This window comes from Xiphophorus couchianus, chromosome 12 (assembly GCF_001444195.1).
Source record: "Xiphophorus couchianus chromosome 12, X_couchianus-1.0, whole genome shotgun sequence".
Classification (NCBI taxonomy): Eukaryota; Metazoa; Chordata; class Actinopteri; order Cyprinodontiformes; family Poeciliidae; genus Xiphophorus; species Xiphophorus couchianus.
The window spans coordinates 18,952,496-18,979,286 of NC_040239.1; the positions used below are offsets into that span (position 1 = coordinate 18,952,496).

General features: G+C 36.8%; 1 protein-coding gene across 8 annotated transcripts in view; it reads right to left on the reverse strand.

The window, feature by feature from the left end:
- Positions 1 to 26,791, reverse strand: part of edil3a (EGF-like repeats and discoidin I-like domains 3a) — a 133,165-nt gene that overhangs the window by 61,916 nt on the left and 44,458 nt on the right. For all 8 annotated transcript variants that reach the window (XM_028033499.1, XM_028033496.1, XM_028033497.1 and 5 more), the window contains one exon: positions 4,244 to 4,357. In XM_028033499.1, the coding sequence (XP_027889300.1) occupies positions 4,244 to 4,357 (114 nt within the window). The remainder of the gene's footprint in view (positions 1 to 4,243; positions 4,358 to 26,791) is intronic.

The window sequence follows — 26,791 nt, forward strand, 5'->3', positions numbered from 1 at the left end:
GGAACACAACCAATCCTTGGCTCTCACATATCTGGGAAACATGCTTTATCAGTTATATTAACAACATTTTTCTGGATATGCAGAAAGAAAAACTGCTTTGTTACACAGTCACACCTGATCCCCTCCACCTACATACATTTTCCTCACAAGTCTAATTTTATCTGACACCTCAACATTCCTATGCCTGAGAGTGAATCTCAAAAGGTCAGTGTTATAAATCTTTATCATATCAAAGCACGGTAGATGCTATCTAAATCTATTCATCTAGGATTTGATTTACACACATTTTATTATATTATTACTAAATGCACATTTTGATTAGAGAAAATGTACAAAATTAAGTTTGTTTTACACCTTAATGGGCCACAAATAAATTAAATAAAAAGGAAAAAAAAAGAAGACAAAGGAACTTTTGCGCTGATTTTTGGTGGCAAAAAAAACAAATTATGAACCCCAGAAAAAGCAAAAGCTGTCCAGACTGGTCAATGTATAAATAGATACCAATGTGTTACACAGATATAAACAACTGTTTGACTCCACTCACATAAACATATTAAGCACAAAAGCATTGTAAAACACAACAACCCCTCACAATCATGTCCTCCTCAAGCTCAATTATGATTAATAATCACATTTTACTTCCCATCTTTGGGTAGGAAGAAAAAGAGACAAATAACTCACTTTACATAAACCAACTTTTGGTCTGTTATCCTGACCACCAAGAAGATTTCACATGTTATTTATATATGGCTGGTAATGTCCAATCATGGTGAATCTGTGTGAATTGTAGCCTTTGTTTCCTATTTCAAACTGTAAGGAGTTTCACTTGGCATACTGCTGCAGCTGTAGCCAATTTGCTTCAAGGTTTGGCATGTTATACATTCAGATATGCTTGGTTGCAACAAGTTGTTATTAAAGCTACTGTTGCCACCTTATCATCTCAAGGCAATCTGGCTGTTTTCATTTGACCGCTGGCATCAAGAAGGCATTTTAATACACACAACTGCTGCACACTGGATATTTTTTTCATTTTGCACCATTCATAAGCAGATCTGCAATTTTCAGATTACTCAGACCAGGTCATCTGGCACCAGCAACTAAGACAAAGTAATTTAAGTCCCTATTCAGCTGCTCAGCTTGAACCTCAGTAAGTCGTCTTCACAACATCTAAATGGCTAAATGCATTTTACTTTTCACATGTGATTGGTTGATTTTCTATTTGTGTTGTGCAATTAAAGAGGAGTACCTAATAAAGTGACCAGTGAGCCTAAACATGCAAACATCAAATGGTGTGCAGTAGCAGAACTCTATCCAAGGCTTGTTTTAATAACCTTCTTTCTAGTGAATAGACACATTTCTGTGACGTGGTCATCCAGTAAATGGTATCCTGCACATGGCTGTAATAAATCATGAAACAAAGCTGATATTATTTCCTCTCTGTGGATAGAGTCCCGAAGTGGTTTTTCAAAATATTTCAGCTTACACATACAGCTCCACAATGAATAAACTTATTAATAAAGAAGCACAAGTACAACATTTTGTCTGCTTTGCTGATTACTGATTTCAGAGGCTTCCTATCATACAGACTTTAACATGTAACACCAAGCGTGGATTTATGATTTGATTGTTTTAGTAGCCTTGATATGAACCAGTTCATTCAGTTAGTGAAATGTGATTAAATTATGTAAAATAGTGATAATCAGTTTTTAACAGCCAGAAACTGCATTTTTGGCTGCTGATGGCTGGTTCACAGGAAGTGAATTTAAAATTGATGCTGAATCTTCAAAATCTGAGACCACATACATAACGATACAATGACTTAAGTATAGCAGTTTTGGTCTTATAGCCACACAGCACGAGCAACAAGCCACACAAACCAATTTCATTCACCAACATTCAAAGGTCAGACGGAAATTTCACAAAACCTCTCGATACCAAATAAGTGTTCAGAGTTCACAAACATGGCCAACTGGGAAGAAGCAAATGTGATAGCTTGTGAACTATTTTTAAAAGAGAAAAATCAATATATCAGACTGGCTTTCTGGTGGTGTTGTGTCTTCTGTATTTTGGATTCCCTCTGTTTATGTCACCTTGCTTTCTGATTGACTAAACGTCACATTCAACAAGCTATTTTTTTGTTTGTTCTTGGAGGAACATCATACACATGTCAAGCCAAGACAATCCAACATGTTGAAAATCCCAAATTTTAGATTGGAGCAGTCATGATGTCCATCCGAGTGGACCAGATCACTCTTAGCACACCACACATGACATGAAAATCTCTTAAGATCATCTTAAGAGTCATCCCGATAACTGGGCCAGAAGGGAAAAACTGGGACAAAAATCAGCATAAAAATCTTGCCATGTGAACTAGGCATAACTGATAATGGCTACCAAACTTTGGTAGCAAAATTCTATCAAGAAAACATATTTTGGACTGATTACACTTGCAATTAGACAATATTTTTTTAAAGTATAATATGTTTTAAAATGGCTATGCAGTTAAATATGTACTTGTTTTAAATTGGTATGATATTTTATATTGACTCTTCACTGTTGTTGACACCAACATAAAGCAAAGCTTAAAATGAACAATTGCTTTGAGCTCAAAGCAATTGTTCATTTTGCTTTTTGATGCTTCTGTCAAAAAGCGACCTCAAAACAGATGTTTAAACAATTTTGGAAAAGACCATTTAAAGAGAGTTTATCAACACATACAGCTACTCCTTTTTAATATTATTGTTTAACAACATCAAGTAGCATTTGAATATTACAGAGAGAAAACACAGACGAGTAACACAAATCTGGCTATCCTGCAGCACCAAATTTTAAATCAAAGAAGCACAAAGAGAATACATTTACAGTACAGACTTCTAGCTTCAGGGTTATTAAGAGTTGTTGATATTTATATTAGCAAGAGAATGAAGGACTTTTAGACCCAGTTACATTAGCCCTCTGGGATACTTATTAATGAGATATCCTTCCTGTACACTTCATCTTCCAAAGGTGTAAACCCCTTCTAATTACAGCTGAGAGTCTGCATTTTCACCTTCTGATCATTGTTTTATGTCAAATCTAATGTGTTTAAACACAAATCCCAAGTAAACTATAATAATCCCACTCCACCTCTAATTTGAGGGTAAAATGCTGAATCCCTCTGTGTACTGTAAACTTAAGTGGAATGTCATATGTAATTTTAATCATTAACACAATCAAGCTTCTCAAAGTATTTTGATTCATTTCAGGTGAAAACTGGTTTTCTGCTCCCTTCCTTCATTTTTTTAAAGTCAGCTCAAAAAGTAGTAATTTCCCTCAAACATTAGAGGAATGGATGTATATATCAGCATAAACATTGTTATCCACCAATATTACTCATTTTGTAACATAGAGGCATCAGTCCGATAAATACTGAAATTTATTTCTATCTAGTTGAAATTTGTTTCTGGAGGGAGAGTGGAGGAGGTTGGTCATGTGGTATTTGTTTGGTTATGTGATAGTGATGCAGCACACGATTGTGGGAACAGACAAAACTGTGTCTGGGAAAGAAAAACAAATATATTTTTTTAACACATTGCCTGAGTTCTCAAAGGTTTGATTTGGTTTACTTGCAGAAGCAGAATTTTGACATGTAAATAGTTCATTCACAAACCAAATGTTTAGCTTTTAATTACACAGCATGTTTTTGCTAACCACATTTTAAGATTGATTCATGAGACCTTAACTTCAGAAAAAATGACATTTTGTAGGATGTCAGGATTTAAAGTTTCAGAATACGCCCCAAACTGCTATTGAGTTCATATAATGAAATTTCTTTGACATGTCTTAGGTGCAAGAGAAAATCAAAAATCACAAGCTCCACATCCATATTTTTGCAGCCAAAAAGTAATCTGCGTGAGAGCCGCTGTGGTTGCTGTGTTCAGCACTTGTGTTGTTGCTAGATAGAGACACACAAATCCTCTACATGACAGCGATGGATAAAATGAGAAGAGAAACCTGTACAAAAATAAATGGGGAAAAAAGTGAAGATGAACACAGTTAATTATTTTTTTCTGTCTCACAGCCTACACCTTTAATAGGAAGGTAAGCAGAAATGTATGAACTTAGCTTCATTAAATAATGGGCATCTTGTAGAAGCACCATCAATTGATGTGCAATATACAGTAGATGGCTTTGCTAAAGACAGAAAACTAATTTCATTAACAAACTTGCAATTCTAAAGAAGTGAAAAGAAAACATCACTTACTGTATTGACAATTCCTTCCCATGTACTCTCCTGGGCATTCACAAGAGTAGTTAGCAACCTGATCAGTGCAAATCCCCCCATTCTTACAAGGATCCTTTTCACATTCATTGATATCTAGAAGAGAGGACAGACAAGAAACACAAAAGAATATTCCTTTAATTTATTAGCACAGATAATCAGACATAATGGGCTTGACGCAGATTAAAATAAAATGCATAGAACCATCTGACTTTCCTTAGTGTTGCTTGATTTGTGGAGACCTTCATACAAATACAGTGCTATCTTTTAACTAAATCATCAAATGACGCCTTGATTGAATTTTAATGCAACATGTTTAATCCAAGTTTTAACACCTGCATCTGTTCTGTTCACCCATGTGTACTACTTCAAAAGGAAATCTCAGGGATTTGTCACTTCAATTTCTGTCCTGTCTATTTTCCTCAGTTCAGCTGATACAAACTTAAATTGACAAGCTGGCCTAGCAGCTGCCCTTTATTTTACACAATCATCTGGGAGTTTAGTCTTTTCTGGTGATATTCAAACCAAGAACCGTGAAACCAGCAGGGTTGGCAGAGCCCAAGTTCAACCTACTGTTGAGCATCTTATAATAATAATAAAAAAACTGTGATAGAACAACAAACATATCAATCAGTCCATCATATCAGTTTACTCACCTATCAAAGTAGAAACAATTAAATATACAGTTGAAACTAGAAGTTTACATGCGCTGAATAAAAATACACAATTTTTTCTCACTGTTTCAAGATAAATCGGATCAAACTTAACAAACTTAGGTCATTTAGATTTACCAAAATTATTTTTATTTGCAAAATGCCACAATTTAGAGAGAAAAAATATTTAAGAGATTTATTTATTAATGTTTTCAAGATCACAAGTTTACATATACAGTATTTGGCCTTTAAAGTGTATGACTTGGGTCAAAGGTTTTAGGTGTCCTTCCACAAGATTTTCACGATAGTTTGCTGGAAATTTGGATCATTTCTTCTGTCAGAATTGGTGTAGCTGAGTCAGGTTCGAAGGCTGTCACTCTCACTTGCATACACATTTCAGATCTGCCCACAAATTTTCAGTAGGATCAACTTTGTGATGCTCATGCTAAAAAAATTACTTAGCTGTCTTTAAGCCACTTTGTTACCACTTTGGCTGTATGGGTATGTTTACTGTCCATTTGAGAGACCCATTTTATACTGAGCTTTAACTTCCTAGCTGATGTCTTTAGACATCTATATTTCCACTTAATGTTCTTCCTTAATGATGCCATCTACTTTTATGAAATAAACCAGTTCCTTCTGGCAAAACAGCCCCAATTCTTGATGTTGCCACCTCCATACTTCACAGGTGGGATGGTGTTCCCAGGTTTACAAACACACAACCTTGACTCTGGCAGCCTTATACACAATAATCTATCAGTCAACAAAGCAATTTCTTTAGGTACAATTTTTAAATCTTGAGAGCAACAATTATGATACACATCATTAAAGTTTTTTTTTTCCAATAGACTGACACTGGCTACTTCTCTTTTGTAAATCAAATCAAATAATAATAAAAAAACTTTGGGAGATAACATGTTTTTTTTATTTTAATGAGTTTGGTTAAAGAATAAAAATCTGTCGAGAATAACTTGGGGTGGTCTGTCAGACTGAGTTTATATCAACAATATCTAAAGCAGATCCTGGAATTTGCCATCTATTATTCATAAATGTTTTGCATTTGAAGTTAATGTTGTTGATGCAATGTAGTTTGTTTTGTGAGAAAAAAAATGAAACTGTTCCAGAATTTATAGAAAAAAAACACTGTGTTTTATGCTCTTTTCTATGCAGAAAGAAGTAATTCTAGCAGCCTTTGTTTATGTCTGATTCACACCAGCTGATCTCATATACATCTGCAATGACTGCAAATACCAAGACTGAAATGAAAAAGGGAATTTAGCATCTTTAACAGATGTTCTTCATCAAGCTAACTAATTTCATTTAATTCAAGTATCAAGAGTGCCAATGGTCAACTGTCCTCAATAATAGCCATGTGAAATAACTCTCATTCAAATAACCATGGTGACAGAACTTGAACCCAACTCCATTACACATACTTTCACTGTGTTGTTATCAGCATAGATAAGAGCATGAAATGACAGCAGTGATTTAAATGGGGAGGGATGGGAATGAAGTGAACTTTCAGTCACTTCTGAATAAATCTGTAATGATTTCCAAATTTGCCTATGGCTGCAAAAGACTTTTAATCCTCTAAAACATACCTTGAGCAGTGTGGGACTCAAAGGTGCAGTTTGGATTCATGAATATGTAACTAGGTCATAGATTTAGAAAGCTTAAGGAAGTGAAAAATGATCTCATCTCTCTGAGATCCTAAATCAGTTGGGCACTTTTGTAGTGGTCTTTCTTTCTTTCTTTATTTTTTTTTTTTTTCAGAAATGTCTTACAGTCTTATCTTTGAACATAACCATCTGTGACCAGAGAAACTAATGTGTTTAATTTGTAACCCAAGACAACACTAAAAAAGTAAATTGCTGAAGAAGTTTTTAAAATAATGATGTATATTTTAGAACAAATATACCTTCTCGCTAGATAGAGAATAGAATCATGTCTAAGTCAACAGTTTTAAATACAACCATCTGTCTGCTGCTTTAATGAATAAACAATACGACAGATTATTAAAGATAGTGGTCTAAAAATCACATTAAAACAAAAGACTGAAGAGGAGTTGAAGGTATTTAAGAATATTCTTAAGTTATACTTTTTAAGGTTTTTATAAAATGAGACGAAGAAGCTCAATGTATTTCATTCCCAGTTTGTGGTTATATTTATAGGATTTACTTCAGTCTCAGTTGTTTTCATTTTGTCTTAACAAATTGTTTATTGTCTGCATTTTAATGTTTTTCACCATTTCCGAAAACATTTTCCAACCTCCAACCTATCTAAAGAAAGTTCTAATTTCCACACCATTATATATGGCAACATTTTCATTATCAATTGGGTAATAAAAGGAAACTGCATTTTACACAGAAAAAGGCTTTTTTTCTCAGGTTTTGTTGTACTGGACATGCCAGATGTCAGAAGCTAATTTTCTTATCTCTAAACTGTGTTATTTGATGCATTCATCCAGAACCACTGAGCTGCAGAGCCAGATAAAACATGAACAATCTTGCAAAATAGAAGCTCCAGACAGAAAAACAGTCCTTTTATACAATGAAATCCAAAACAAATGTTTGCATTTGCAGCCTAATTTGAGAACTTTATACTAGGTGTAACAATGTGTACTTCAGAGCAGTGAAATAAATTGAGTTTATAGTTCAATTTCAGTAAAATATATTCAACAAATATCATTTGGTCATATTTTTCTAGTAGTGTTCTACAAATCCAGTTTCCAAACTGAATACTTGAAACTGAATGAAATGAACTGAATACTTTCTTATTCATTAATGATCAAAATATTTGATATTATAAGAAAAAAAAACACACCTGGTCCAAAGTCTTAATGTATTTTAGTAATCAATTCAAAAGCAATGCTTATATTACTTTGGCTCACACACAATTCAAGTCATCCATTCATCCATCCATTATCTGAACACGCCAGTGCCTATGTTCAGCAGTCACACAAATCAATTTCTTTGAAATTTTGTTTATACTTAAGAAGAATGCAAAAACTATCTTTTGTTTTTACAGAAATGTAAGCTATGGCCAGAAGAAGCATGAGGAAAAATGTTGACTTGTCCAGCAAAACACTCAGTGAAACAGTCAACAAGGAGAGTGAGCTAAGATGCAGCTAACCCATATTTGTGCAGACAAGTTTTTAATTAATGTTCTTTTCTTATGCATTCTGTGATTTTATGCACTTTGTCGTTTTATCAGTGAAAGTCACTATACAAAGAAAATTACTTGCTTACATTTGCATAACTGTCTTCTTGTTTTACGTTATGTAACATGGAAATGTTATAAGTTTGGGTTTTCATCACCTTTCCTAAATTAGAATCATTATAACAGAAACAAACATAAAATTTTCACTCAGATCGTAAAATTAATCAACATTTTCTCAAAGCATCACATACAGCAATGAAGTAAAGAACAGTAAATTAAAATCTTTTTATCTGGTATCATGTTTGATAGAGTCTGGATTTAGGGTTACATTTGTGTCATAATCTGAATCCTGCACAGTTCATGATGGTCTGAATTCAGATGGAACCCATGATGGTCTGAATTCAGACCATCATGGGTTCATTTTCATTTTATTCTTTAATGCTGTGGTGACATTTGGAACACGTACTAAAAGGGTTTGGTCATCTTAACATCACCTATAGCTGTAATTAAATAATTTATTCATTTAACTATTCTGTAGACCGGGGTTGCTCAAGTCCAGTCCTCCAGAGCAACAGTCCTGCAACTTTTAGACGGATCCCTGCTCCAACACACGTCAATCAAATGAATGGCTCGTAACGACTGCTGGTGAGGAAATTCAGCCATTTGATCCCAGACTGTTGGAGTAAGGATGCATCTAAATGTTGCAGGACAGTAGCTCTCAAGGTCTGGAGTTGAGCACACCTGCTGTAGACAAATCTGGTTAAAAAATTTTGTTTTCAATATCATTGTTGCTTCCATTGATTTTCTCTGACGTTAGATTAAATAACAAACTATTTATATGGGAAAATTAGAAGGAAGCTGATCAAGAGGGATTCAGTCTGACAGACATGAAGGCTTGCAATAATGTTCAACTGTGAAAAATAACTTATTTCCTAGCTTAACTCCAGCGCATCCAGAAAAACATTAGATAAACCTTTCTGAAGCGTTTCATTTATTTTACTGCCAGGCCTAAATAAGCCCTTATTTAAGCAGTTATGGTGAAAATAATAAAAATTAAAACAGTTATTAAGTAGAACTCTCGTGAGCATGCCTTTCTGTCACAATCTCACAATAATTTGTACAGAGATATTTGCTTTCTTCTAATTACCAGGTGGAGCAATAAAAACAAAATGTGATTTTATGGCCACTTAATATAACACTGAGGAAAACATATTCTTGGTACTGAGTGCCTGCAGAGCCATCTGTTATTTCGCACTGAGGAGTTTAAGGTTTATAATAAACAAATGTTGTAAAGCGCTTCCTAGGCTGATCAAGAATTCTTCAGTGCAAGTTGGAGAAAGTCAAAAAATACAACCACTTTAAAGACCGCTGATATAACAGCACAAGCCACTTTTATTTCATTTTAGTCTTAATACCACTTTCTTATATAATGTGCTTGTCAAGTTTCAGTTCATATTCTTCTTTGCTCAGACCACCAGGATCAAATGCGGATGAAAGCCAAATGGAGAGGCCACTCAAACAGCCTGGAGCACCACAACCCATTGAAGGAGAGACAACACAGCTAGCTCATCTCGTTGCACTTTCATGAGAAACCATCAGCCCCAGGAGATCAGTATGGGGAAGGTGAGACTTGCCACTAAATCAAGTGAAAGAAAGGGAATTACTTCACTTGATGCTGTTAAATCAACCTGCTGCAAATTAGAAATGGGACTAAAAGCATGGAAGAGGAGAGATGGAAACCAATGTAAAGAAGGAAGATGAAACAGAGAAAAATACACAGTTGTGTAGATTAGTAGTGTGGGTAAATAAACTAAGTTTACTGTTAACACCATCAATGTGACAAAACCAGAGAGGTCCTTAAAACATTAGTTCTCTGCAACTCAATTACTACTCTAAATGTAGGTGTTTTTAATCAAAGCATTAAAGATCATAAAATCAAGCAACTAAGAGGTTCAGTTTATCGACAGTTGTTGTAACAATTTAACAACATGGCTCTCCTAAAGATTTTCTACAATGGATGGACACACTAAACAGTAAAAAACCATGGCAGTTAAATAGAGTGGATTCCTTTAAACATCCCCTAATAGTAGTGACAGTAAAAAAAGGGTTTTGTTGGTTTTATGACATTATCAAATTTAATTAACATCCACAAGGTTTATCAGCTTTGCAGTGCCTTGTATTTCTGTTTGCTATCAGTTAAATTAAAAGTTTTGTTTTTTTAATAGTTCTGCCCTCCAAGACAACTATGTTCAATTAATACCAATGTATGTAGAATTGAAACCAGTCCAAATTAATTTGAAGTGTCAAATTCATGATAAAAATCCAACCATTCATATCAATTCTAATTTAAAAATATGCATTCCAAGGGTAATATAATTATATTGTGGTAGAGATAAAGTCAGATAATCACAAATTGGTCAAAGAAAGTAATCTAAAACTAATGTTACACTCATGTCTTCCTTTGAATGGTGCCACATTGAAAACTGCATGGTACATAGGTTTAAATGAAGAAGGTATGTGAAATATTAAATCTTGTCTTTGAAGCATGTTGCTGTTGAATAGTGCATGAGTACTGAGATTAAGGAGAAGGAGCTTAAAGTTTTAAACTATGATGTTAGGTTGCTAATGTCATTATGTCACTCTTACAATGTTTTTTCATACTAAAACAAATCAAGTGACCATCTGGAAATAAATATCAATGCTCTATACATGCTCCCAAATGTTCTGATAATCATTAACCAAGTTCAAGAAAACTTACTGGAGGTCAGCTTCACTGTTACTTTCAACTATTGCACAGTATTACATGTAATGTTGATATTAGCACATTGCTTCAATATTTAGTCACAGTTGTGTAAATGGCATAACAGGGCAAATGTGTGGTACTCATGCAGTGTGACAGCTGTGGGACTCCTGCAGCAGAATTTCCCCAAAACTCCATGGCTGCCTGGCTTAGCTGGTGATCAAATTACGTATGCTACAGTGGTAATATGAAGAAGGCTGATGCTGTAGAGTTATTTTCCTAAGGCAGAATATTTCCTTAAACCAATGACATATTAGACAGATACACAATTCTGAGACAGAACTAAAACGTCTGGTTCAATGATGAACAAACTTCAAACAATAAAAATATTGATAGAAACATAAAAGATCTTGTTTTATCACTCTCTTAAATAACCCCATATGTCTAACAATGGCATGTTAAACATAAAGGTTTCAAAGAATAAAACAAGCATTTCAGTGCTTCATGGTAAGGCTCTCATCAATTCTCTGTATTGGCCTGTTACCTGGATTTACTCCTCTGCTGCACCTCAAATGTCTCAATTGAGCAATAATGAAAGCAATGAATTGTGCCGTTTGTCAAGAAGTATCTTTTGCAGTGAGAGCTAAATTGACTGTGTTGTGTCCAGGGAGCAGCAGGAAAAAGGGTTGCAAAGGGAGGGGGTCACCGGTGTGCTAACCTCCTCAGCTCCTGCACCTGCCACTGGCACACAAACACAAAGACCAACAAATTAGATTTCCACTTCATTCACCTGTAAAGGTATTGTGTTTAATGGTGGGAAGTGGGGGTGGTTGAAGGTTACTCTAAAATGCAGTAAGGACAATCTCCATCCATCTCCATCCGCTGTGTCGACTGACAGTCAAAGACAAAGCAATTGTAATTTTCAAAGCTGGGTTTTATTTAGATCTGTTTTAATTGGAATATATGCAGATTCATGTAATTGCTTTGGAAAGTCTAAACAGCCCCAAACAATACCATAAATCACACAAGTGTTTGAAATAAATACCAGCTAATAGCTTGTAATCCTCTCACACTCATAAAGCCCCCAAACTTAATTAGCTAAATGAAAGGTAGCGTCCCTGCAGTATTGCTTCTACATCGCAGCCACTTCATTCATTAAATTACACTCAGAGGCCGGGTAAAGCTCAATAAAGACCTTTTTATTCTTTGGCAAAACAGCCATACAGTTTAGAAATAGTACAGAGTATAAGTCAGAGAATTACAGAAACTTATATTGACATATTTCATGTACTGATGCATAATTATCTCCAGGGGAGTTTATTTTTTTTTCTTTCTCCATTAAAAAGCAGACTGATTTATTTGTCTTTTGATCGTTCTGATTCAACCCTATGTCATTAGGTATCGATAGATAGGCAGCAAGGTTTTTATGCCTATTGCGTAATTAATCCCAACCGCTATACATTATTGGAAGTAATCATCTGTTTTTAAATAAATAATACTTACTTTTTTTTTGCCACTCTTCCATAAATGCCATATTGGTGGTATGTCTAACAGTTGTCCTGTCAACCAATTTTCAATCTGAACTGTAGTTTTTTTTTTTAAACTTTTCCAGAGTTGCCGTGGGCTCCCTGGCCACTTGTGTGATTAATCCTCTGCTTGCCCAGTCTGTCACTCTAAAAATGGATGGCTGTGTTTTCGCCGTTATCCAGCTGTCCCTTACACTTTACATTTTTAGATGTCGAGTTCACCAGTGCTACATCAGATGCTCAAATCTTGAAATATTGTTTTAGAACCCTCCTTTATATTTCTCCAAAATTTTATTCATGATCTGTCTGGTTTGTCCACTGGTCGTCGTAATGCTGTTTGTTCACTTTAGGCCTCAGAGGTTAAAAGACAGACATACTAAATTGCATACAGTGAAAGTCTATGAAATGAATAAATAACTTTCTCAGGCAGATCAAGTTTGATTTTAGTTTTGAATATCAGCACACAGGGGATTAAAACAAATGTATGACACTCTTTTTTAGATCTTCATTTGTAAAACAACAAGAAATACTGATAGAATACCTTACAGTTTGTGGTTGTCACAACAGTGAAAAAGATTTAAGGGTTATGAACAATTTTGCAAGGTACCATGTACTGTAAACTATCAATGCAATAAAGAACAGACAATATTGCTTATTTGCTCAAAAAACAATGCCGTAAGGAGTACTGAAATAAAATAGACAGAGAGATTACTGTGTCATTGTAGAAGTGTTTGGTCTGGCCTGAGTATTTCTGCTTATATTGTTGACATTCCTCATTCTTCACACTTAGTTTTAAACACTGATAAACAAAAACACATCAGTGTGTGCAAAGAAAACAGTTTTGTTTTTACAGATAATAAAAATGTGTTTCCCACTGTATTTAATCACAGTATCTTGAATGCATTGCTCCTTAGTTTAAATGTTATAACTGGAAGCTCATGGTGGGTTTAGTCTGCAATTTATAAGCCTTGAACATCCAGTATTGTCAGCACACCTTGTCTTAGATGAATATAACTTTATGCTGAAAAGATCTGTAAAGCTACTGAACTCAGAGGTGTTGACTTGTTCTCAAAAGTGCATCTTCTAGTCAACCAGCCTCAGATGTTTTGTCTGACAGGTCCTAGAGCAGTGAAAAGTGTCTAGTCCTCACAATATGAGGTCGACACATGCCCTCTCTCAACAGGTTGAGTCAAATATAGAAGAAACAACAAGGAAGTGTCTGTCTTCCCTGACAACCCACGCTTGTCAGTTCTCCCTTGCTATTTCCTGTGTCACTGAAGCGGCTATCATCTCATAAGACAGGATTTGTTTCTGGGCTCTGGTGGAATCACGTAACCTCACATCCCTGAACTATGTTATTACACTGATATATGTGAGGTCCAACATAGTCATCTAGGCTGAGCATGAGCATTGATTCTAGTGACGTATCCAAAAGTTATTCTTTTAATCACAATATAACCTTTACAGAGTCACATGCTGCATGATTCAAGAGAGGTGAGGATGCATGAGGTTGTGAATGTAGGATTAGGACTGGAGTATTGCAAGGACATGTTCTCTGAAGTGGGATTAGCCTAGCAAGAAGTTATTCACAGTGGCACTCCAGAAGCCCTTGAAAAGACATCTTAGGATGCATTGCAGAGAGGCTGGAGTATCAGAGGAGCAAAACACTCATCATGCAGACTGGGGGATCCGGCAGAGCTGGGATGTGCAGAATGTGAAGAGCCCTCAGCTTGGGAGCACAATGACATTCAGAGGAAAGCCTTAAGTGTCATTTTAAGCTCAGAGATGGAGGCTCAGTAGCAGGTGTGTGAGGGGAATTAGGATCTCAGACAACAAAGCCAAAGCCAAAAGCTCCTTACCGTCACCAAAACACCCTAAATTTAATGCCTAAATGACATGTAGGTAAATTGTGTAAGGAGGTGACAGGTAAACAGGAAGATGTCTGCTCCTATGAGGCTTTATCAGCTTTAATATCTGCTGAGGGCATAGTGTTTGACAATAAAATGAAATAAAAAAATACAAAATGACAAACACTGAGAGTATTTACTCTCACAACTTAATAAATCAGTGTGGCTTTATTGATCTCAAAGCTGTGCAGATACTTTAGCAGAGGTTTATCCTTAGAAACAGAGCAGATTTCTTAACTTGTAAGGAAGGTTTCCTCATGTGAAGGCAAATGTTCCTGGACCAACACAGTTGAAAGTGGCAACTACAGAGATGAGCATTTTGGCAAAACAAAAAGGTAATATCAAAACCTCCACCCTATCAAACTAAGCTATTCTGTGCAGGATATTCATGAACAAAAATCTATAAAGTTCAACACAAAGGAGAAATAAAAAAAACCCCTTCTTTAGTGGACTTTAGTGGTAATCTTGAACTTGGAATTTTTTTGCAGTCAGTTTACTAAATTTAACAGTATTTTATTTTCCATTTTTTTGTTTTGCAGTTTCTGTTTTTGTGCAGAGTAACACTAATCAGTAAAACCAAGAAGTAAAAGTGCAACTAATAAAATTACCACTACAAATCATTCCTTGACTTTTTCATTCTAAATACTAATGAAATAGGGAATGCAAGTACTTTATACAGGTGCAGATACAGCTTTAACTACTGCCACTGAAACTAAACACAGGTTTCCAACATTAGCAATATGGGTGGGAAGTAAAATGCATTTGTAGAGTCATCAAATTCTGAATCCATTCACAAATATCAAAGCTCAGTTTCCTTAAAGTTAATTGCTTGACCGATGTTTAAAGGAAACAAGCTGAAAAAAGTCCACAAGAAAAGCTCCAAGATAATTCATGGTGAGTTCATGGCAGTTACAAGATAACAGCTTAGCAAAAAATATGACCAGTACCTTCTGCACAAAAAAAAATAGAAAAACTGAGTTTGGGTAATATGAATGTGAATCTTTGATATATATTTCCATGCAGAGGAAGGAGAAAAATATTCGGTGGCACCAGTCATCAGTAATCACAAGACCACTGGGCCACTGTTGTTTTGAAAGGAAACAGGTCTTTAACTTTATGGTGCACACTTTGAAGCCAAGATAAAGTATCCAATATCTGACATATTTCATTGGCACAATCTAGGCATCACTGAAGAATGTGGGCAGAAAAGCTCTGAAATGTGTACTACTGCCACATAATCTTATGTCACCTTAACTGCACATGTCATCACCACTGAGTAGCAGCTTAGCATCTTGTTCATTCCAAGCGAGAGCAGTGAAAGAGAGTCACAAAGGTGCAAAGATGAACCAACGTTGGAGGACTGGCAAACTGACATCGCACCTAACATGGTTGTTGATGGTAATTACACACTTGTGAGATTCAAGTTTTAAAATCTGGCTTTGTATTTCAGTTTAACTGTTGCAACAATAATACCTTTTTTTCTATGAAAGATTCTGGTACATTTTTTATCATTATTGTTCTGGCCAAAATGTGCAATGTTTGCAGAAACTGGTGACTCATTTGTCCTCTAAGCTCACTGCAAGGCTCAAAAACATCTTTAACATCAAATACAAAATTATAATTTCATTAATGTTCAAGGGCGAAATGTGGAATTAAGCTGCCACAAAGAATTTAATAAGCAATTAAACATCTTAAGAAAACTTTACATTACAATTTATATCTATTAAAACAAAAAGAATGGGTTAGATTCTGAATCAATTACGCAAGGTTTTCTACAGAATTGTGTTGCCCAATTACAATGCATGATTGGTTTCAAGAAAGTAAATTGCACATAGATTTTATTCATACATTTCCTTCCTGATCTTTCTTTTGTGGCTACTGAACTTTTGTTCAGCACTGCATGAATACTTGAGGAAAGGGTTTTCAAAAGATTAGATTTTTTTCCCATACAGAGTCATTTTCCAGTTAAATCTAAGACAACACATCAAGCTAAAGTAATAATGGCACTTTACAAAATACAAATATGATGTTAGACATTTAACATGACCATCAACCCAGTAAACGGCAGTAAAAGAACACCATCAATAGTAAAATCAAATTGTTACTAATTAATCCACACTGGTTGTACTGAATTAATGCAGCTCTGTGTAGTCAGGCAGAACGTTTTCCAGCATTCTGCTTTGACTTTCAGTGACAGCCAAAAGCCTCGGGCAAGGCTGAGCGAGAGTTTTCTTTTCTCCCATCTGGGATTTGGAGTCGCATCTCTATTTATGCGTTGGCCATCTGCCAACAGGTCCATCCTTACTGCAGGGGCCAAGAAGTAGCAATACAGCTAAAATGACCGAGGAAGACCTTACACAATTAGGCCATGGTAACAGCTCGTTCTCTACAACTCGTACACATCAACTATAGAGCAGGTGAATGAGTACTAGTGGGCTCAGAAGACAAAAAAGGAATACAAGAAACTTTAGTATCAACCATTAATAAGCAATGAGCTAAATAGCTGTTATATTAAGCTAATAATCGGAAATAGAGCTGTTTAAGCTGTGGGGCAATTTTACTTGTGAAGTCTTGGGGATTCAGACTTGGAAAAACTGTAAAATAAAGTTGTTGCTTTGTTTTGTTTTTTTTATCTAAAGTACATCTTGCCAAAGTCTTATCAACTCATTATACATTCTTATTTTTCATTATGCAAACAAATGATGTGGACTAAAACATTTTGATGAAGCATTTTAACTTCCACGAGTAAAAGTAAACACTCATGTCCGTGGGGTACCTAGAGTGCTCTGAAACACCTTCACTTTAGCTTGTTTTCATGGTTGGCCTCTGAGCAACAGATGGCGTTTAAAACTCTAGGAATGGGGGATAAAGTGCAGCAAGATAACTGAGAAAATAGATATTTTTCTTGGAACACCTTTTCAACAACAATATTTAACTGGGTCTTCCTCCTTCTGTATGTCTTTCTTAAATAGAACCTGCCTGTATCCTGAAAGCACACAAAAACTTCACGTTACCAACAAAAAGCATTAATATTCAAAACATACAATTGTCATGTTATATTATCATGGCTTACAAGCCTCCATAGTTAAAGGGGAAGAATTTTCACTTTAACTGTACATTTCTGTACATTCAGCTTAGAAAACATCTGAATCACAAGAAGTAGCAGAAACCATACCAAATGGAACTTGTAAATCTGAGAACAATGAATTTTCTCTTTGTGCCTTATCTCTAAGATCACCACAGGAGTTAACATACTGGTGGTTTCTTGGTATGGGTAAACAGTCATGAAATCTATTTGCCCAAAGTCTGAGTATTGCTGCTCTGTTGTTCCAAGACTATGTTTCCACCCACCTGCTTATTTCATTTGCACGGACACCCTTTGAGACACTACAGCTATACAGATGAGCTGTGTTCACTTTAAGTAAATCACTAAAAACACGAGAACTTACAGCACAAGACATCCAAACTCCTTATTTTACTCTAAAGACAAAAAATGCATCTTTAGTGGGTTGCAGTCAATCCAATTAAGAAGCTTTGAATTGTACAGTGTATTTATATCTACATTCTGCCAAGTACTGCCAGATACAAGTGCTGCAACAAGCCAAACTACCCCGTGATACCACAATTATGCCAGATTACCAATATGTTAAAAATGAATCATCCTAACCCCACAAATGTGCTTAATTAAATTAGCCTGCCGTTACATTTTGAAACCACTAAGTTGCTGAGGTCTGTCAAGAGTTATCAAGCCCCTCTGCTGATCAAAACTCCACTCGTTAAAGCAGTTGCACGCAAACCTAACTAAAGACAGCATAGCAGTACTGTAGTTATTTTTGTAGTCTGTCATCTTGCCACATATGTTATTATAAACTGTTAGGAAATTAAGCTGATTTTGTGAAACATCAAGTTCTGACCCATAAACAAGGTGTGTGTATATCACACACACATATGCATACCCCATGTTGATTGTATATTGGGATAATGTTAGTACAATTTACATTGTAAACTGTACACTGTGTGGCGCATATTGTAGCTAAGAGATGCAATACAGATGAGGAGACCAATAAAAGTTAGTTTATCTGGCTGCTTGGCTAACCTGGACATGAAATAGCAAATGCTGTGCTACCAGATAAGTAAAAAGGATGATGCTGTAGCATTGTTTTTAACAAGACTTCATAGTCCACAGAAATGAAAACAATACAAATAGTGGCAGGCTACTGGGTAGTAGCCACATCTGCCCTGAGGCACACTGACAGGGAGCAAGGCTACCATGCACTGGTGCCACCGTTGCCCTCTGACCACCACCAGCAGGCAAGGTGGGTGAAGTGTCTTGCCCAAGGACACAACAGCAGAGTTGGACAGAGAAGGGATTGAACTAGCAACCAAACTGCATTACACCAGTAAATAAATAAAATACCCCCTGACCCTGTTTTGCAGAAGACTGCATTTATTTATTAGAACTTCATTGAAAAAAAAATCTTCAGGGCGGCATTATAGAAAGCTATCAAATTTGAAAGATGCTATCTAAAATTATGGAAACAACATAAGTGGTTAACAGCAGCACCAGCTCACTCAATATTTAAAAAAATATTTAGAGTAAGTTCAACAGAGAGCAGTGATAGAGCTCTAAAAGACAGTATTCACCAGAGACTACGGGCTGATATTATAAAACCCTTGTCCTTCATTATCAAATCAAATTTTATTTGTATAGCACATTTCAGCAGCAAGGCATTTCAAAGTGCTTTACAACATATCAAACACAGAAACACAATGCAACATAGAATCAACAATCAAAACACGACATTAAGTCAAGTTTCATCAATAAATTTGTAATTGATTACGTTTTAAATGCAATCCTATACAGGTGGGATTTTAGTCGAGTTTGCATCCATAGAAGGTTTACCTGTTACACTCCTACTGTGTTATATGGAACAAAATACCTATTGCTATTTTTATTCCCACTCACGCTCACAATCACACAATTTAAAACGATGTAGACAGCATTTTAATGGGCTTCCTCCACAAGGCTCCGTACAAGGCTTATGAAATCTTTAGCTATTCTTTGTGGACGTATGAGTGAGTAAACAATTTTTAAAGAACAGCAAAATAGCAAAGTAACACAAAGAAGTTGAAAGAAGCATTTTTGTTGCAATTAAGACACAAATACATTTTGTGTTTCCGGACGTAAACTAAATATTTAGTTTTCCCACACGGTAGGACTCTGACATTAGTGATACAAATTCTGACCAAATCAGGACAGAATGGGTGTAGAGAAATTAAACTGGTTTCTTTATCCATTCAAAGGGCTTATGTTTTGTTCTGCTGTGGAAGAAATTCATAACACAGCACCAACATCTATGAGATATTAAACTGTTTGTGTATGATTCCACAATGTCTTTATTACACATGATTAAACATGAATTTCCCAAGGGGATTTTATTTCACAGAGGAATAAGTATTCAATTAAAACTTAAATTTTGTGAACATTAATTTGTTATCTCATAAGCCTGATTATTCTAACTTTAGCGAAGTTAGAATCATTAGGCTTATAATTCTAAGCCTAATGATTTTTGTGGATGTAGCCCACAAACATCTATCTTCTGCCGCAATTGGAGTCTAGTTTTGGTCATCAATAACTACAAACAATTGCTTAGGGAAATTACTATTAAAACTTGTAATTTAGATCAAAATTACCAAGTGGGGGGAGCACCTGATTATCAGGGAAATAATAGCCAAATAATTCAGTGTCAGTTGTTGTCCATAAATACCTTCCTGGTAAGGCTTATGTTTTAAAATAATAGCTGATGGCATAAATCCAGTACTGTATTTTTTTTTTAACAACAAGAGAATGCTGGTCATTATTTTGCTGGAGACACTTAACTTTAAAATACAAGAGCTTATTATAAAAAGAACTCGACCTTAAAGTTAAGTGCTTTAAGCAACAAACTTGTTATGCTAGCAACACTTACCTAACGACAGGAAAAGGTAAAGAATGATGAAACTAGCAAAACAGTAAAAACACAAAAAATAGGTAAAATAGAAATCAATAGAATGATGCAATGATGTCATAGTTCACTGCGAATTATAAATGTTGAGAAACCAGGCTCATTTACGAGACGTTTGCACCAACTGACACTTAGTATGTATTTCAAATACCATTTCATAATGCAAAGACAAAACTTTGGAGAACTGATTCTTAATCTATTCATCAGTTAGCACAGTTATTAATAATTTTATCTTTTAAAATACCAGAATGGCAGCTTAAAGTACTGTAAATAACATTAGTTAGCCATTTTCTATGGTTGACTGCACAAACAGGGAAAAGCTACGCTTAGAATGCTGCAACTTTAGCCACATTTAGTCCAGCTGCCATTAGCTTTAGGAAAATTAGACATTTTAGAACATTATTGAGGCTATGTTATGTAGAAAGAAAAATCTGCTCTGAGGCCTGTTCATTTGGGACAGCTCTAAGCAACAAATAATACTAAAATACCATAAAAATACATAATTAAAAAAACGTGAGCTGATCTTCCTAAGCTATTGTTTCTGCCCAGACAATGCTTACTAAGAATGTGGGTGGCCTCAGCTCTGGTCTTGAACAAGCTGTAGCCCTTGGTCAAGGGTTTGTTTCCTAGAGGCTGGTGGAAAAAGCAGCTGCTCCCAGAATCTCCTTCTCAGCTCAGGTCCAAGAAACCGGCAGACCATTTAGCAGCAGCTATGGAAGGTCAGCTTGGAAGGTTGGGGCATCCTCTTAGCCCTGGTTTGTGCAGCATCAGTGGCACCTAGCTGGCAGGTGGCCAGTCTCGGTGAAACTGCATTTCTCAGCTCTCAAACAACATCAGGCTGCTTTCTCTTATACATCGGGGGGTTTGCAGCCAGTGTGGAGTTGCTGATAGCACCTTTGGGGAACCTCTAATTTCTGCAGAATTTTGAATAAAACAAGAATCAAAGTTTTTTCTTTCTGGTGGAAGTAGATACCAGATACTCAAACAGTAACCTGTATTGATGGATCCTGAGCTCCTGAACAAGAATGAGGCCTTCTCTAAGCCAGTGAGAAAAGGGGGGCTTGCACACTCAGTTCTCCCTGATGTCACCTTCACCAATTACCAGTGCAAGAGGAGATTTTTTCCTGATGCAGTGATGCTGTGAAAAGGGCATATTTGTCCTAGTCGTGGGGTTATAAGGTCCCCATGACATCATAGTTTCCTTCCTGAAACTCCTCCTATTCCTGTTGAAAACTGAAAGTAGGTTCATCCAGTTCACTGTGATGTTAATAGTTTTTACGCCAGCCTGTGTAGTCAGTCTTTCATGGCTTGAGGCCCAACTGTTTATTTCTTGTGTAAGCTCAAAACATATTGTAAAAAGGACTCTTTGCTTCCAACAAATGACTTTAGTAAAACACTATCAAATGCTCCTGTCAGCCTAGGGGGCTCAGAAAACTGTCTATTACTCAGTGAAAGTGGATGAGAGCTCCCCTGTTAGCTTTTGTAAATGTTTGAATATACACAAAGTGCGCCCTCACAGCCTCAACAATACTGAAACAAAGGCATCTCTCACTGACTTTTCTTTTTTTTCCTATCACAAATGCATAGAAACAACTTAGATATGTTTTCTTAGATGACAAACAATTTTTTTGAAATCGATATTTCAAGCTGATTATTACCTGAATCCATCTTCATGACTGAAATGTGTGTTATTAGGATTGTACAGAAAAACACCAAGCAATGCCAAATAATAAGAAACAAAGACATCAGGTTTTGATATGTTTAAAGAAAAAATAGAAAACATGTGTACATCGTAAAACTTTAATGGTAATTGCAGATAATTTCACCAACTTGTTTATTCTGACCCCACCTTTTGCCTGCGTCCATCCAATCTTAGATAATGGATGGACACCTGGGTGGATATCTATTCTTACTGAAAGTAATGTTAACATATCTGGACTATAATCAACACTCCTCGTGCTTTGTTTTATCTTTGGAGAGATGCCTGACCTATCATACAAACTTCTTGATTGAATTGAAAAATTAACTTTTGTGAGTTACTTTGTGTTGCTCTATCACATAGGATTCCCTCAAAAATACATTGTTTGTGGTTTCAATATGACAAAACCTGAAAAGGTTTAGGAGATAAGAATATTGCTGCAATTCCTACAGCAAAAACTATTTAATACTGACATTTTGGTTATTATTTTCTTTCTTTTTTGTTTCTTTTCCTACATACTTTCACACTATGCCTTACATGGAAGGTTATATCCTGCTCTGCATCTGTGTTTTCATTTTTTGTTTTTTTTGCACTCTGCAGATTTAGAACCACATGGAAAACATAAAAGGGGATAATTAAGTTCCACTTACTGACTTCTCTGTGAGAAACATTGCATAAAGAGGAGCTATGCTGTTTCCAGAGTCATGAGTGGGCGATGCTTTGAAAAATCTGAGAACAAATATACAGCAGCTCAAACAACATGACTGATACCTCCCAGCTATATTCATCTTTCCACATTGATCCACAAACACACTCACTGTCTCTCACAAAGACTGTTGATGTTTAACGTCTGTCAGTTCGGTTGTTCGCTTGTGGTCACTACTTTGGTTTGCTGGGTCTCAGACCCTTGCCACAGACATTCATTTCCTCCTGTAAATACAGCTTTGTGGCCACAAACTGCAAGCAGTGGGTGGGACTTGGGCTTATGAATGCAAAGTGGAGACGGCCCTGAAAATGTCCTGCATTCACTACACAGCTTGGCATCACACCAATATAAAAGCAGGGATAGCCCTGAGGCAAAGTGTTCGACCTCAATCTGAGGCAACCCCATGGTGCTGGGACACTTTTACATCTGTGAGCAAAATCTCAGGCTCTTTAGTGCATCATCCAAACTGACACAGTGATATATTTTTTTTTTGTTATGCTGTTACGACTTTTTTAATTGAAGTACGACAAAAATATGTTAAGTATCTGACTACATTTGAGCACAGACCAATTTATACTAAGTGAACAGACTTCAGCTAAAACGTTATTCCTGCTAATTTATGCACCAAAAACACGGCTGCCATGGAGATTAGCATAATTGCAGCAAAACTTATCAACTCTTATAACCCAAAGGCTGGTGAAATGAAACAAATTCATACCTGCAAGTGCAAACCTCAGGCACCATGAATAAACCAGAGCTTCTGTTTATTTGGAGAACAGTTTAACTTTTCTCCATTTAAAAAAAAGGACTTCACAGAGTTTGTCCTTAATAAACTTTTCTGCCGACTTAACTTATACGTAAATCTATCATAATCCATTAAGCTAAGCTTGCTCCAGGACTATAATGTTTTCGAAAACTTGAAGAGAAAATCTCCGCTTAATCAGAATTTAGCATAACTGCTTGTATTATCCAGGCAATTTTGTGGATTTGGGCAAATGAGCAACTTTCCCTTGGGGCTATATACTAAATAGCGGCACAACTTTAAGAGGCTTCTCAGTGGAGATAAATAAGAACACCACTGTGTGGGCACAGCAACAATTTGGAAGATTCAGTACTGAAAATAGTAATTGTATAGGCCAAATGTCGAAAGTAACAGGTTTTCCGCTTGCATATCTTTAATCTGTTAAACTTTCACAAAAAAGGTATAATTTTATCATTGCATGAGAACTCTTGCTCTCATGTTCTCATTTAAAAGTATCTTAAAATCATTCAATGCACTTAATATATTTTTGAATTTAGTCATGTCAAAACTCCAAATGTCAATACATGAGTTTATGCGACAGATAAACATAGTCTTGCCCATCTGTGAAGTGCAAAGAAATAGTTTAAAAAAACTTATTTGCAAATAAAAATTTACATGGTGAATTTGTGTCCAGCAACATTTACTGTGAAACATCCTCTTTCCTCTTTGCATTTAAAAGATAGAGTGCAATGTGTTTTATTCAGTAAGAATACAGCTGTTGTGTGAAACCCCCTCAGATTTGTTAGAAAGTGTTGATGCATGTACTAGATTAATCTTCAGGTTCTGAATTTATTTCAACTTGAGGCTTTCATCAGCACTGAAAGACAACAGGCTTTTTTTTTACAGATAGAAACTATAAAAGGTTTGAATGAGGCTGTGTTATTAAACTAATTTTTCTGAATATTTTCATCTGAGAAATATATTTCAAGGATAATTTCTATATGTTCCCATAATATATATGCTAATGATTCCATTGTTTATGTTTTGTTATAGATTTTTGTGTGTCTGTGTCCTTAGAAGTGATTTAGAGAATTGTTTGTTTACTGCACTGATGGACCTAACTTCATTTCTTAGGTGCACCAATACAAACTTTATTGTGTGCCCAAATTTTCAATCTGATCACATTTGTCATCACAGATGTACAGGCTCAGCTTACCTTTTCTTTTAAATCAATGTCCATAAAAGTAATACTGACTTGTAAATTATTAACAATCAAATTGTAAACAAAAAGCTCACAACTTGAAGCAGAACTGAGACAAAATGGATAGAAAGACAAGGAACTGACTGAAAAAGTGCTGCAATAAGCTTAAAGTTACATTTAAATATCTCTCAAGATAAGATGAATGAAAGGATGAAATAAAAAAAATAAAAAAACAAAAGTGGACATGTTGTAAGGGCTAAACCTGCTATGAACATCTCATTTCATTATGTGCAAGCCATTTTTCTTATGAAGAATTATTTTGAACTAAGTGAAGGGAAGTTCTTATGCAGTATTATACAGTATATATATATTTTTTACCTTTTATTTATTTATTCATCTATATCCACAAATAAATATATCTATGGCATGATGTGCTGACAACACCAATAAGATTGATCAGTACTGACTCCTGGTTCATTTGATATCCCTTATGGTTTTGCACACAACATTATATTACAACATTTCATAATTTAGAGCTGATTTTAGAGCTCACAGTAGAATTACTGTAAACATACATGCAGAGTTCATAGGGGTTTTCATCAAATCTAATTAAAAAGGTTAACTATTTTGCTCAGAAGAATTTCAATAATGATTAGTTACAACTGTAATTACAGTGATATTGATTCTACAAATTTGGAGGGCTGGCTACGAATTTGTAGCCACATTTTTCAGTTTTCTTCTGTATAGAAATCTGATGACCACTTATCTTCATTGTTTCCTCTTTGTCAGGGAACGGTGTGAGGTGGAGTGGTGAGGCAGACGCTTTAGACCCAGGTAGGATGAAGGAGGTCTCGGTCTCGTGGGGAACGCAGGAGGTCTCGGTCTCGGAAGGAACGCTGGGAGTCTCGGAAGGAACGCTGGGAGTCTCGGAAGGAACGCTGGGAGTCTCGGAAGGAACGCTGGGAGTCTCGGTCTCGTCAGGAGCGCCGGCTGGAACGCCGGCTGCATCGGCCTCGGGTGCGCCGGCGGCTGCATCGGCCTCGGGTGCGCCGGCGGCTGCATCGGCCTCGGGTGCGCCGGCGGCTGCATCGGCCTCGGGTGCGCCGGCTGCAACGCCGGCTGATCCTGCCTCGGGTGCGCCGGCTGCAACGCCGGCTGATTCGGCCTCGGGTGCGCCGGCGGCTGCATCGGCCTCGGGTGCGCCGGCGGCTGCATCGGCCTCGGGTGCGCCGGCTGGAACGCCGGCTGCATCGGCCTCGGGTGCGCCGGCTGCAACGCCGGCTGCAACGCCGGCTGATCCGGCCTCGGGTGCGCCGGCTGCAACGCCGGCTGATCCGGCCTCGGGTGCGCCGGCTGCAACGCCGGCTGATTCACCAGCTGGAGGTGCTGGTCCCGGAACTGGAGCGGGATCTGGGCTGGCGGAGAAACTGTGCGGTTTGGGCGGCAGAGGGTTACCTTTCAGCACGGCGATTGCCGTCAGGCGCTCCCCCTCTGCCTCCTGCTGCAACTCCGCCAGACCCAGGTGCGGAAGTCGCGGGATCCAGGAGTCCAGCATGAGGACCATGCGCGTGGCAATATTCAGTCGCTGACGGGCTGAATACGGGCTTGCCACGACCGCTACATAGTCCTCGATTGTTTTCATTAAACCTGCTGGGTCCATGATGGTAGCAGGTGGGGAAAAAAGCGCGCCTCACCGTACTTTCTGGTCGGGTCCTTCTGTCAGGGAACGGTGTGAGGTGGAGTGGTGAGGCAGACGCTTTAGACCCAGGTAGGATGAATAATGAATTTAATAAAGAATGTCCAGAATAACACAGTCCAAAATAACGGGCAGCACGGCCGAGCGGAAACCAGGGCTCGACACCGGTAGCAACCGTAAAAAGGAATGGACACGGAACAACACGAACGCACATTAGACGAGGACCCGACAAAGAACAAAGAACACAGGTGGAGTTAAATACACGGGAGGGTAATCACAGAGACGAGACACACCTGGGAACAATCAAGGGGAGGACAGGATAACACGGAGACACAGAGACACCGAAAACTCGAAATTAAACACAGAAAACACAGATCATGACACTCTTATCATATGGAAGTCAAAGAAAATTAAAAGATATGTGTTGCTGTAATGTGAAAATATTAGAAAAATCTCAAGATTTGAATACTTTAACAAGGTTTTTCAGACCTGCATC